Genomic DNA, 14,769 nt, shown 5'->3' on the forward strand with positions numbered 1-14,769 from the left:
TCTTGGCCACGCTACATTACGGCAACACAATCTACACCAGAATCTTCAACTCCTACACAGACACTAGACCACCAGAACACCACCGCAAGACTCGTACTCTACCTCGGACCCCTCACCCTCTTCACACTGCACCTCAGGAAGCTTCACTGACTCCCCATTCACAAGCACAGCCATTTCAAATGCACACATACAAAGCCCTACAGAACACAGGACCAGAATACCGGAACAGCCACATACACTTTCACCAACCCGCCAGACACCTCAGCAGGCACGGCCGGTACAGGGAAGAGCGGTGAGGTGAGGGTGGGGCTGGTTAGTCGATATTCGACGGGATAGTGAAAATAAATCCATAAAAACACTTAACTTGCGCTTGCCACATCGCCGACTTGGCGATGCTGCGAGCGCAAGGTAAGTGGTTTTATTTATTTTATTTTTCCTATCCCATCTGATGTCTACTCCACCCCTCCCCCTCCTGGCCCCACAGCTCTTAACTGTACCGGCCGCACCTGCACCTCACTCTTACTCGCAGACTCTCCCGTATCCTCAACAGCTAAACTGGAGGTTTTCCCATTCTCCTACATCGTACCTGAGACATGGAACGACACATCAGTGCCTCCTCTTCACTTCTTCGAAACCCGCGAGAATCTGAAGACCTAGATCTTCCTAAAAGCACCTTGGGGACCACACACCTGCCCAAGGGCCTGGTGATTAGTGCGCTATACAAATCAATATAACATAACATGTTGTGAATCCGTCCTCCATTGAAGCTGATACTCTTTCAAAATGAAGACGGAAAGAGACAGAGTTGCAAAAAAACAAACCGAATACCCCCAATTGCTGGAAATATTCGAATTCAAATGGCGCGTACTCCTAGAATGTTCCCTCAAACTACTCTATCCAGAAGGAATGAGTGATAAATAGGGGTTTAGGCCATCATTCTGTAGAGGAGACCCTGTGCCTGCTTGGATTGGTATAAAAGATGCAGAGCGTTTAGTTCCAACATTCATTCGAATTGTGGATGGATTGATAGAGCAGCTGTGACGTCGACATACTCCTTGATAGAGCAGCTGTGAGGCCGACATATCCACAAGGACCACGGAGTACTCCTTGATAGAGCAGCTGTGACGCCTACATATCCACAAGAACCACGGAGTACTCCTTGATAGAGCAGCTGTGACTGCTGTGACACCTACATATCTACAAGGACCACAGAATGCTACTTGATAGACCAGCTGTGACGCCAACATATCTACAAGGGACACAGGGTACTCCTTGATAGAGCAGCTGTGACGCTGACATATCGACAAGGACCACGGAGTACTCATTGATAGAGCAGCTGTGACACCTACATATCGACAAGGACCAACCAGTACTCTTTGATAGTACAGCTGTGACGCCGACACATCTACAAGGACCACAGAGTCCTTGTTGAGTGAAGAAACCAAACATCGCTCTACAGCTCTAGCTACCTTCAAGCTAATGGCTAAAGCCACACTTCTTGCCAAGATATTTGAAAATGTCTTACAATTTCATGTCCACATAGAGCCACACGGACCTCCTATTACCTGGATAATAATGATTTAGCCCTGGTAGAGTATTAGAGACTGCACTTAACATATCCATGAGCCACTCTCAATTCAAGCCTACATGAGCAAGTCATTATTGAAAGGTCGACTGCATTCTGTGCCTTAAAGTCTTACTAGATTGACTAATTCTCATATTAGGGCCCTCCGTGGTTTGTTTGCTCAGGTAATAGGAATTCTCAAGTATGTGTAGAAACATTCGAGGCACCTCAGATGTTTGCATTATGTTGGTTTCCACTCTCTCTTTCCCCATGTTGAATGCATACCTGAAACAACTGACCGAGTGATGTTCTTCCTCTGACACTTAAAGTGCAAAGGGCCCTCCTGGCTGCTCCGTCTTCTGCTGTCACTGGTGTGGTTTCTATAGTGCGTAGGCTGCACTGACTGTTGCTTTGTCTGCGAGTGCTGGCGTGGTTTCTATAGTGCCTAGGCTGCGCTGACTGTTGCTTCGTCTGCGAGTGCTGGCGTGGTTTCTATAGTGCCTAGGCTGCGCTGACTGTTGCTTCGTCTGCGAGTGCTGGTGTGGTTTCTATAGTGCCTAGGCTGTGCTGACTGTTGCTTCGTCTGCGAGTGCTGGTGCGGTTTCTATAGTGCCTAGGCTGCGCTGACTGTTGCTTCGTCTGCGAGTGCTGGTGTGATTTCTATAGTGCCTAGGCTGCGCTGACTGTTGTTTCGTCTGCTAGTGCTGGTGTGGTTTCTATAGTGCCTAGGCTGCGCTGACTGTTGCTTCGTCTGTGAGTGCTGATGTGGTTTCTATAGTGTCTGGGCTGCGCTGACAGTGGCTTCATCTGCAAGACTGGTGTGGTTTCTATAGTGCCTAGGCTGCGCTGACTGTTGCTTTGTCTGCGAGTGCTGGCGTGGTTTCTATAGTGCCTAGGCTGCGCTGACTGTTGCTTCGTTTGCGAGTGCTGGTGTGGTTTCTATAGTGTCTGGGCTGCGCTGACAGTGGCTTCATCTGCAAGACTGGTGTGGTTTCTATAGTGCCTAGGCTGCGCTGACTGTTGCTTTGTCTGCTGTCACTGGTGTGGTTTCTATAGTGCGTAGGCTGCACTGACTGTTGCTTCGTCTGCGAGTGCTGGTGTGGTTTCTATAGTGCCTAGGCTGCGCTGACTGTTGCTTCGTCTGCGAGTGCTGGTGTGGTTTCTATAGTGCCTAGGCTGCGCTGACTGTTGCTTCGTCTGCTAGTGCTGGTGTGGTTTCTATAGTGCCTAGGCTGCACTGACTGTTGCTTCGTCTGCGAGTGCTGGTGTGGTTTCTATAGTGCCTAGGTTGCACTGACTGTTGCTTCGTCTGCGAGTGCTGGTGTGGTTTCTATAGTGCCTAGGCTGCACTGACTGTTGCTTCGTCTGCGAGTGCTGGTGTGGTTTCTATAGTGCCTAGGCTGCACTGACTGTTGCTTCGTCTGCGATTGCTGGTGTGGTTTCTATAGTGCCTAGGCTGCACTGACTGTTGCTTCGTCTGCGAGTGCTGGTGTGGTTTCTATAGTGCCTAGGCTGCGCGGACTGTTGCTTCGTCTGCTAGTGCTGGTGTGGTTTCTATAGTGCCTAGGCTGCACTGACTGTTGCTTCGTCTGCGAGTGCTGGTGTGGTTTCTATAGTGCCTAGGTTGCGCTGACTGTTGCTTCGTCTGCGAGTGCTGGTGTGGTTTCTATAGTGCCTAGGCTGCACTGACTGTTGCTTTTTCTGCTGTCACTGGTGTGGTTTCTATAGTGCGTAGGCTGCACTGACTGTTGCTTCGTCTGCGAGTGCTGGTGTGGTTTCTATAGTGCCTAAGCTGCACTGACTGTTGCTTCGTCTGCGATTGCTGGTGTGGTTTCTATAGTGCCTAGGCTGCGATGACTGTTGCTTCGTCTGCTAGTGCTGGTGTGGTTTCTATAGTGCCTAGGCTGCACTGACTGTTGCTTCGTCTGCGAGTGCTGGTGTGGTTTCTATAGTGCTTAGGCTGCGCTGACTGTTGCTTCGTCTGCGAGTGATGGTGTGGTTTCTATAGTGCCTAGGCTGCTCTGACTGTTGCTTCGTCTGCGAGTGCTGGTGTGGTTTCTATAGTGCCTAGGCTGCACTGACTGTTGCTTCGTCTGCGAGTGCTGGTGTGTTTTTATGGTGCTTGGGTTGCGCTGACTGCTGTGTCATCTGGTTGGCTTTGTGTGGTATTTGGAGTGCCCTGGTTGCTGCATCTTCTATCGCTGGTGTAATTTCTATGGTGCTTGGGTTTCCCTGGCTGCTCTGGCATAAATTGCTGGTGTGGTTTTGTGGTGCTTGGGCTACGCTAACTGATCCATCATCTGTCACTGTTTATCTTTGTATGGTATTTGGACTGCACTGACTGCTGCGTCTTCTATCACTGGTGTGGATTCTGTAGTACTTGAGCTTCCCTGGCTGCTCCGGTGTTTATCGCTGGAGTGGTTTCTATAGTGCTTGGTCTGCACTGACTGCTGCTTCGTCTGCTAGTGCTGGTGTGGTATGTGTGGTGCTTGGGATGCCCTAGCAGCTGCTTTGTCTATCGCTGGTGTGTTTTGTGTACTACTTGGGCTGCCCTGACTGCTACTTAGTCTGCTATCGCTGGTGTGGTTTCTATGGTGCTTCTGCAGTTCTGGTTGCTCTTTCTCTTGTGTTGGGCTGACTTCTCCATCATCTTTGGCTGGTGTGCTTTCTATGGTATTTGAAATGAGCTGGCTTATGCTTCGCATATCACTGGTGTGGTTTCTGTGGTGCTGAGGCTGCACCTGTCACCGGTGTGGTTTCTGTGGTGCTTGGGCTACCCTGGCTGCTGCGTCTATCACTGGTGTGGTTTCTAGGATGCTTGAGCTGACCTGGCTGCGTCGGTTTCTATTGCTGGTGTGGTTTCTTTGGTGGTTGGGCTGCATTGACTACTCTGATGTCTACCGCTAGTGTGGTTTATATGGTGCTTGGGCTTCTCTGGCTGCTCTGGTGTTCCTTGCTTGTGTGATTTTATAGTGCTTGGCTGCGCGATTTGCTCCATCATCTATCACTGGTGTGGTTTCTACTGTACTTGTACTGCCCTGGCTGCTGCGTTGTCTTTTGCTGGTGTGGTTTCTGTGGTGCTTGGGCTGCGCCTGCTGCCTCTGGGACAGTGAGTAGCACCTATATCACCCTGCGTGCTCCGCCACGTGCTGCCTCTGGTGTGGATTCTGTAGCACTTCGATCATTCAGGATGCTCCAGAAGCCACATCCATGTATTAACCTCATGTATTTGTCTTTTTACCAGACTGCTTCTAAATATCTTCTTCCAGAAGTTAAGGCTCAGGACGCTGGGAAGATCTGCGTCGTCATCGACCTGGACGAGACTTTAGTTCATAGTTCGTTTAAGGTCAGTTTCTTGATGCCCAGAAGAGGCTACTATTTAAACATAATTGTGTCCTAACCTCTTTTACCCTTAATCTTTCCTCTTCCTTCCTCTATTTTGTCTATTCTTTAATCTTATTTGTTTTTCTTTTTTCCATGCTCTCCCCATTCCCGCTTTCTCATCCTTCTCTGTCCAATGTCTCCCATTTTCCTTTATGCTCATCTTTTCCTGTTTTCAGCTGCAGCCACTCCATTAGAGCGGAGAAGCGAGATGCGCCACCCCCCTCCCCCAAAACCACCAGCAAATAAAACGATAATAAAGCTGCTTTTAAGCCTGGTGCATTATTGTTTTATTTTAATAGCCTGGACCTGATCCCAGGACTTTGACGAGTCCAGGATATGACTGGTGGTGGGCTAGCGGTGGGCTCTCCCTTCACTGCACAACGAGGGTCTGGCGTCAGGGCACAAGTCCTAAAAAAAGAAGTGGGGGGACGCTGACGTCACGACAGGAAGTGATGTCATGAAAGGTGGTTTGCACCATCAGACTCATTGCCTCCCCTCGCTCACCCCTTAGATGCGATTGCATCAGAGAAGCCAGCGCGTGAGCAGCGTTCTGAATGAGCTCTGATCTGAATGCGTGGCTCCATTTGCTCTAGGTATCAAGATCCCGGTAAAATAGGTGGGGGGACGCCGTCCACCCGCGTGGTACCCAGACTCGAGTCCTGTTTGGCGTGCTGTCTCAGGCCGGCCAAACCCACATGCGCAGTGAAGCTCCCTCCAGCTCCAACTGCGTTGCTTGGGACCAGCAGTGGTTATGTAAGCTGGAGTTGTCCTGTGGCCAGTGATGCGTAGCAGTCATTGCATGCTTGTTCAGTTTGCGATGCATTGTTTGTTGCTCTGGGCTGGTAAGGATACTGGCTGATAAGACGTGAACTGCAGCAGTTCTGTCTTGTGCGAGTCTAAGAGGGTCGCACAGTAAAAGTGAATTATGCAGCCTTTCTTGAACTACAATGGGCGATAGTAATTTTGAGTGTTCGGGTATTTGTAGAGGCCAGTAGGGGTGTGTGTGAATTTGCATTGGTCATCCCACCCGAGCTTAGAGAGACGGAGAATGTTTTTAAAGGGTTTGCGAACACCGTAGCCGTGCACTGTACTTGTTCTCAAAGGAGCGATTCTTGTGCCAGGTTCTATCCCAGGATAGTCAGTGGTGGTTGTTATACTGGAAACAGTCATGCTTTACATCGCTTCTCGATGTTTTGAATTTAGGCCGGCCGCGAGTCCCAGTGCTTAGCGGCCGGTACCCAGAACGAGGCGCCGTCTGTGGATTTCTTACTTTAATGCAATATGGCCATGCGCCGTGCATGCACGGAGAGCAGTGTCTTCGTTTTTACATTGCTTAAATTCATTTTGTAGGTATACTGGACCTTCTCCTAGTAAATCTCTGTGGACAATGTACAGGGCATACAACCTTGACCTTCTAGGACAGGGAGCCAGTGATGATGATAAAGTGGGGGTACCGAAGCATAGGCCGTTGTCAAAGTTCAGCTTGGTGATCACACGAGGATGGAGTGTAGCTCTTGATGGTATCCTGAGTGAGGAAAGTCCCATCACAGTATTTTCATTGTGTTGAAGTGCAGTTTCTGATCTTGTTGACGTGGCATTGGGTAGATCGGTGTCAAAGGGTGCCCCTAGGTTTTTACCTCTCTTTATGTAACTGTTGTGGCAGCGATTTCCTTGGGCCATGTGACAGTAGGTTGGTAGTTGTGCCATTACCATCAGGCCATGATCTCAGTCTTTGCGGCATATAGCTCTAGGTGGTTACTCATCATCGGTGCATTTAAGGCTCCAAGACAGTCATCATGTCTTAACGTTTGGAGGTCTTTCCGGTATAAGGATTTGCATATCATCTGCACAGGTGATACTCATTAAGAGAGGAGATTTGTTGGACTCCTGAGGGGGTCGCCCCAGTTTTTGATGCAAGAGGTTGTGAAAGGTGGTAAGTTCACCAAGTTTTCTGTATCCATTTCTAAGCATTTTTAGGTATTCCAAGATGGCGGAGCCATTGTAGTAGTGTCAGGTGCTGGACAATGTTAAATGATGCTAAGTCCAGAAGCAATAGGGCAGCCGCTCCATTTCTGTCCACTCTGAAGTTTAGGTTGTCTAGTCTGGATTTGAGTACGGACTGTGCCTCTGCCTGGCCAGAGTACAGATTGTGGGAGTTTTCCACAAAAAAATTGAAAGTTGAGTACAAACCACTCTTTCAAATACTTTACTTGGGAATGGACCATTGGATACTGGCCTGCAGCTTGGATGAGTCCAGATTCTTCTTTAAGGAGTGGTCTAATGGAAGAGGTTTTAAACTCTGGTGGCAATGATCCTAAATCCAAGGACTTGTTGAAGACATTTCAAGCTACCTCCCTTTCGCAGATTTTGCACAGAAGATTTTTGGTGGTGCTGGGTCTGAAGGTGATCCCGATAGCCTGCTTGCGTTAATGATGTTGTGGAATTCTTTTACTGAGAGGGTGTTGAAGGCATTGAAATGCGGAAGTTGGATTTCTATATTTTCAATTTCCAGGGTTAGTTCCATGGATATTTTGTCATGGACGGTTTGTGATCATGGTATTTCTGCGTTTTTTGCACACTAGTTGGTGGAATGCTGCTTGAATCTTGTGGAGTTCCTAGATGGGCAGTCTGCGACAGTGAGAATGTCCGTCTTTTTGTGGTTGCATGACTTCTGTGCAGTCACAGTGATAGTGACCATGTGGTTCTGTCTCTTTCAACCGCTGATTTCCTCCACTTCTATTGTATGCAGAGGTGTTTCATTCTTCTGATGTCATGAATTCATGTGTTTGTCATCATGTGGTAAACCCTGGATGTGTTGGTTAGCAGTTTCTGGTTGTCCAGTGCAGTGGACATTCTGCTGTAGAAGGCATGTAGAGCTTGAGGTCGCATATTGATTGGGACTTTTTCCTGTTGAGAGCTGAAATTTGTGAGTTCTAGTTTTCTCCATTGCCTGTACGTGCATTTGTTTGTGGTCGCTTCTCCTGTATTTGTTGTGTTATGGATGGGTATGTTGATTCTGAAGGTAATGGTGTCGTGGTCACTCCACATTACCAGGGAGTTGTTGGTCACTGAGGCATGTTCCAGGGAGGCAAATGTGATGTACAATGTGTGCCCGGTGGAGTGAGTTGGAGCAGATGCAATTTGTTTGTGGTGGAAAGCCTCAAAGTTGGAGGTGATTGGTTCTGTGACTGTTAAATTGTTCTTATTAAACCCGATGTTGAGGTCTCCTAGGGTGATCTGGGATGGTCTATGTTGGGGTGGTTTAGAAAAATCTTGGTCACTGTTTATGTAGTAAGGCATCTTTAAAGTTTGCTTTGCTGTGAAGTGGAAGCCTAAATAAGGGAGCTAGTGGGAGTTAGTGAAGTGACGTTTTCAATATTTCTAGCACTTTCTTTTACGCGTGACTGCTAGGCCTGCACCAATTTTTGCTGTATGATTTTGTTGATGCCATTTTTAGGTGGTTTTGCTTCATGGCATGTGGGTGCAGAATTTTCACTGAACCATGTTTCTTTGATGAAGGTGAGGCCTAGGGTCGTTTCTGAGAGCAGATCAAATATCTTAAATACATTTTTGTCCGTAGACCTTGCATTGATAGATGGACATTTTAGATGCTGGATCTGTTTCTTCTTGACATGAAGGCCCTTTTACGAGGCGCGGCTTTGTATAGCAGGAGGAGCAAAATCTGCGGTATCTGGTTTGAGATCATGTACTAGGTGGAGTGGTGTGGCTCACTGGTTAGAGGCAGCAGACCCGGAAGCAGAGGACGGCCCGGGACCAGGGTTCAATTCCCGACGCGGCAGGGTTGTGGACCAGGGCCAGCGGACTTGATAATTCTCGCCTCGGTGCCTACTCTAACCAGGGATCACACTCGGCAACTCTGGGCATTAGCTTGCCTCATCTCCACAACGGCCCCCCACATTCGCCGGGGATGCCTGGTTTCACCTTGGAGATACCCAGGAGGGACCATCTCACAGGGATAGCCAGGACGGGTTCCCCAGCGGTCTACAGCGCCAGGACGCCTCAGGGCAGCAGTGCGCTTTACAAGACACATACATTTACATTTACAGGTGCTCTGGCTGTGGCGTTGAGCAGAAATTGAGGTTAGTCTGTGGGTTAGAGAATCCTGAAGTTTGAGAGGTGAGTGTGGGTGTTTGTGGGAGGTCACTGTGCTGTGGCTGCTCGGTTGCATGGTGGTTTGACTAATTTGCGGTGGGTGAGGGGAAGAAGGTACGATCTGGTAACGTAGTAATCATGTGCCTGTACCTTCCCTTAATCTTGAACGTCTTCCTGGCAAGCGACATTCTGAGTGTCTGCTGTTTGGAATGACCTCGTCCTGTAAGTGTGTTGTCCTTGAATAAGTTGAGCAATTTAGATGTGGGTGATTGGATTGGTTGAGGTCGAAGCTGGATTGGTTGGGTGGATCTTGGTGTGAGTTCTTCAAGTCCTGGGGAGGTGGCACATGATTTCCTTTGGGTCTGGGTATATTGGGGTACTACTGGTGTCAGAATGGCAAGATTGTGTTCTAGAGGTGAGTTTACTCACTGTGGAATTGGGATGGGTTGCACTAGGGGTTAACTCTCTGCCTAGGTTATAGAATTGCAGCCTACAGCCAGACAGTGTCATCTTGCTGGCTAGTAGTTGTGTGGTGGTCAGGGACGATGGCTCCCTATAGGTCACTAAGTAACTGTATTCACCCTACAGATGCATATGGGGGTTTGAACTTGTGAGTAAACATCGGACAAATAAAGGCAATTCCTACTAAGAACTTCAAGGGGCACATTTCCTGGAAGCCTTAGGTGGCCGCCATTTTCCTTTGCATATTACACTTACTACTCCGTTTCTTTTCTTAATGTGCTAGTTAGTTCACCACTTCTGGTACCAAATAAAGTGTAGGTTGGATGAAGCTAGAATGATGGAATATGTACTGTAATTTTGGGCCCCGGAATTACAGTAGTGGGTTAAAAACAATTTGGAGTGACCACAATCAAACCTCTGGCTTATCTTAAACACTGGGATGAAGACTTATTATGTGCAAATCTTATTTATGCCATTAAAATGAGTAAATCAGGAAAACTCCCTCAAAAATATTCTTACTCTGAAAAATATTCCCTTTTTGTGTGGTTAGCCCCTTTTTTTGCTGAGTTTTATTGCTGGTTTTCAGACTCTGCACACAGTGACCCCACTGTCTAGTGCCAATTGTGTGTGCTGTGACCCCTAACATTTGTAGAGGTGCACTAATCCTTAATTAGCATATCTGTTTTATAAGGCCATGGTATAGAAACTGCACCTTTAGCATGTAAAGGTAAATGTCACACGTGGACTGCAGCATTTATTGCGCCAGTCACTAGTGTGACAAGGAAAGCGTGACTTCAACCCTACCATTATAGCCTGACTGCTGCAGTTTGAACCTGCCACTGTCCTGTCAAAATAATCCTTTTTCAGGGGAAAACCTTCATTTTAAAAGTGAATATGCCTACGCCATGCAAGCCTTGTAGCCCAGAAGGCAGGGTGCGTTTTATTTCTAAGTTGGACATGTAGAAATCTGATGTTACGATGTCCCTGCAGTGACCTGCTCCCGAAGGCTATTTTCACTATGGAACGCTCTGGCTGTCCTATGAGGGAAAAATAATGCAGATTAAAATATTAGTTCTAAATCTTGGTTTATAGGGCCAGCTAGAAAACAAATTCAACCACTCCTTTTCATTATTTATTAAAAGCTCAATTCAACAGCTAAGTTGTTTTATTTAAATAAATATTTAGGGACGGTAAAGGTTAGAAAGTTACCTTTTCCCTTTCTAAACCTCCTAGGAGGCTAATGTACTTTAGCTCCCCAGCATATATCAGTCAAGTGCTTGCCCTTAAAGAGATTTTAAATACCTCCCAGGAACTACACACTAGACCCTTTTGATTGACAGGTTGACCTGAGCTCAGCTGGGCCTTCAGTGTGGGGGCTACTGTCCCTCCCTTCCTGTTGGCACACCAGTGGCAAATCCCACCTAATCAGTCTGTCGGTGGCATGTGTAAAACGTTTGTGCACCTCAAAGGCATCAAATAGGTCCATAACACAATTCTTGTGTATTGTGTATCCGATCTGATTGCTGCGGGACCCTGGTATTGTTCTACCAGACCTCTGTATCCTGTTTTGTTGAGTCCACTGCCTGCTTCTAACTGGATTTTTTAGTTAAATGTGGGAGGACACTGGTCATTTCCATAGGGCTTCCAGAGGCCACGTTTAAAGTGGCTGAAAACTTCAGCCATCTTTGCATTGCCCTGGCACATGGCATTTTGGGTCCGTTTGCAGTTAGGTAAACGAGAACTACTGAAAAAGTGTGTATGGTTGCCCTGGGGAACTTTTACCTAATACGTTAGGATGTGCTTAGGAGTCACTCCCACCCACTAGCTAGTGCCAGCCATATACGTGACACTCTAAGGCACCCTCTTCTAGAACACACTCTAGACCTGTGGAAAAAGGGGTGCATCTTCTGTTTAAGATCTGTGGGGACACCTGTAGCCTGGAGCTGCTTCCACTTGTAGCCTGGACCTGCTTCCACTTGTATTCAGAACAAATAGGTGAACTCCAAGGGTCAGTTTAGCTGACCTCCTGTGTGAGTGCAGGGACACAACAAGCTGTATAAGGTCTTTTCCCTAAAGTGGCCACCTGACCACTAGTCCCTGCAACTGGACCCAGCTCTTGGACATCTTGCCTGACACCCTGAAAGTCACAAAAGTGTCTCCACTGAGGTCCTGGGAGCCTTCAAAGTGTACTTAAGAAGTGTATCCCTGTGGTTGTTTGGGCACCAGAACTTGTTTGAGCGGCAGCTACAGTTTAAGCCGTGATCTGCTCTGGAAGGATTTTTCTTCTCAAAGAGTGACAGTCTCATTCTGAATTGATATTGTAATGCTTTTCTTCACAAAAGTGACTAGAGTCCCTCTCTGATATTCCAACATACAAACTTTTTGATTTCCAGGGTTTTACCAGGACTAATCCACTTGGTGAGTCCGACCTGGGCTGCATCATGGTCTGCCTCAAATCGCACCTTCGTCCTGGTCTCCCATGACCTTTGACTACCATCGGTGATCTAACAATTCATATCGATCGTTCCCATTGTTGGATTTCTGTGGGTTTAGTTTCATTTTGCTGACTACATTTTTTTTCTCTATATTTACAAATTGCAGAGGGATTTTTATGGTAGTGTCTTTTTTGACTTTTTAATTGTTTTGTTACTTTTAAATGCTTACACATTTCATCTCAGTTCAGCTTGTCTGCTCTGTGCCATAGCTACCAGGATTCGAGATCAGGTTGAAATTATTGAAACCTATGACTGGACCTAATAGGTCAGGACTTTAATATTTAATGGTAGACTGCCACATACCCTAACTAACAAAATAAAAACTGGGCAACATGAGTACAGTACCCAATACTTAACTGAAAGGACAAATCGCTGTTTTAAGGGTAGATGTCTTTGTTCCTTAATATGTTCGGGCCAGAGTTCCTCCAAAGCAGTAAATGCTGATATTGCTGCCTCGGTCACAACAAGGGAAGGGCACTCTGTTGATGCCAAATAGCATGTTGTTGCATTTTGTAGCAAGAACTGGTAGGTGGCTCATGCGTTGCTTACTTCTACCATCTAGTGGGCATTTAAAAAACTGCATTATGTTTTTGTTTCTAAATCTTTCGTTTTCAATGTGGACAAGTTCGACCTCAACCAGTGCTCCACGTTTCCTAATGCTGTAGCATTATTTAGGTCTGGCTTAACAGCGTATCTGTCGTTTACCTTATGTGATCAACCTAAAAAAGAGCTTTCAGAAGTACTACAGCGAATGACTCCACCCCATCTGGTGGACAGAAGATGATGTTTTGACTGGGCAGAAGCTGTTTGCTTTCACAGGAAAGCTGCTTCCCCTCGACGCAGCGATACTTCTGTTTTTCCAGCTGCATTAGCCAGCAGAAGTTTGGCATCCCAGAGAAGGCTCACCATTGCACCGAACATATCAAGCTTCCAATGAATGGGATAATGTTTGAACTCTCGGGTGCCTTCACGTGGCACTGCAGTGCTGCTAAATGCACTCTTAAAGTGTCTTAGATAAGTAGATAATATATGATGTTTGTTTTTCTCCGGCAGCAGCACAGTGCCCCTTCCTTTTCATCATTAACTTTAGACTTCCGAGTGCTGTTGTAGGCTTGAGAGTTCTATGGGACGCCCCGGGCTGCACTCATCTATATGCATTTTTAGGTCTGCCTTGACAGCACAGCACTCATCAGACCTTCTGTGATCAACAAAAAAGCTTTCAGAGTTCTAATGAGAGAGGTGTTTAAGATTCTCCCACATGTTGGTGTCCCCAAGTAGAGGATTTTATTGGGTTGGAAGGTATGTGCTTCTACTAAAAAGGGTGCCTGCATTGTGCTCTTTTGGTTGGTGGCAAACTTTATACTCCGTACAGCAGGACTGCATTGATGGTGGCCAGCCAATGATCATGGCTATTGGCCTGATCTGGTCATTATGAAATGTTCATTATGGAAACAGGTGTGATGCTTTTATTGTGAAAAGCATCTGTTACGGTCAGTCGGCTGTTATTACCTACAAATAGGTATTTTGTTACATGGAATATCACAGATTACCGCAATAGGCAATGGTTTTGGTGACCCACCTGGACAAACCAAGGGGATTGAGGATTTGCACCACGGTAATCCTTATTAGCCGATATTAGTAGGGATTTTATTTTGCTTTGACAACTGAAATTTTTTACATATTTGTATTTTTATTACTGTACACCTGCCTTGTGGGAAAGCGTTGACTAAAACAATAGGTATGAGTTGGTTATGGTAACAAAAAATTATAAAAGGTATGGGCTTGATTATTTTTATAATGAAAAGTTATGATAAAGGCGGTAGGCCTGACATATTGATCGTGAAAATCATTAGTTAAAATCAATAGGCATTTAAGAGTTGATTGTTATTACTCTCTGTTAAAGCCTGCAGATAGTTTTTTTGTTGCACAAAATCTCACAGGTTACCTTTGTAGGGAAAGGTTTTAATGTTGGTTTTCCCTTCAAACAAACCCTAGGCGTTGAAGATTCCCTCTGTACAAACTTCTTCCCAGAATCTCTTTGGAAGGCCTGACATGCTTAGCTGTCTGTCAGGATCTTGTAATAAAACAAAATCATGAAATAACACATGCATCCAAATGTATAAACATATATCCACCATATAGATGCATGGAAGGCCTTTGGGTCCGCGTTCTTGTGCCACTGGTCGGCCCGAGTGCCATTTATGCTCTGCTTCAACCTATGACGGTGTACTGCCTGGGCTGATTGTTCAGTCCACATCAGTCATTGGCCGTCTTACTCTGTGAATGATGGCGATTTATGATCACCTGTGCACATCCACCTGAAAATGAGTGTCCGGACTAGCCCTCCAATTCTTTACTTTTACATTTTCTTTTTTTATAGTGTTCTTTCCATTTTTTACCCTCTTTTTAGTTAAATTTTTGGTAAGAGAATAATACAGCGCTCTACGCAATGCTAACAGGTTTATCGCCCTGCCACTCATTTTCTCTGTAGTGCGCCACATCCCACGTAGATACTTCATCTAAATTACAACAAAAAGAACTATGTGCAAGACAGATACTCATTATTACAAGGATATGCCTGCCATTTTTAGATAGCAGCATGTTTTCTTTTTCTTCTTTTCTTCTTTTAATTAATCTTGCATATGTTGTTCAGTGTGTGTGTGTGTGTGTGTGTTTTATTGTTGTGGTGTCAGAGGATAAGTGCAATAAGAGTCGTAGGATAGGTAGACGAATGAATGCGTGCAAACATTG

At 46.2% G+C, this 14,769-nt stretch overlaps 1 protein-coding gene across 2 annotated transcripts in view; it reads left to right on the plus strand.

Moving 5' to 3' along the window:
* CTDSP1 (CTD small phosphatase 1) overlaps positions 1-14,769 on the plus strand; it is a 168,925-nt gene that overhangs the window by 104,185 nt on the left and 49,971 nt on the right. For both annotated transcript variants that reach the window (XM_085650030.1, XM_085650029.1), the window contains exon 3: positions 4,809-4,910. In XM_085650030.1, the coding sequence (XP_085506156.1) occupies positions 4,809-4,910 (102 nt within the window). The remainder of the gene's footprint in view (positions 1-4,808; positions 4,911-14,769) is intronic.

This window comes from Triturus cristatus, chromosome 3_2 (genome assembly GCF_964204655.1).
Source record: "Triturus cristatus chromosome 3_2, aTriCri1.1, whole genome shotgun sequence".
Taxonomy (NCBI): Eukaryota; Metazoa; Chordata; class Amphibia; order Caudata; family Salamandridae; genus Triturus; species Triturus cristatus.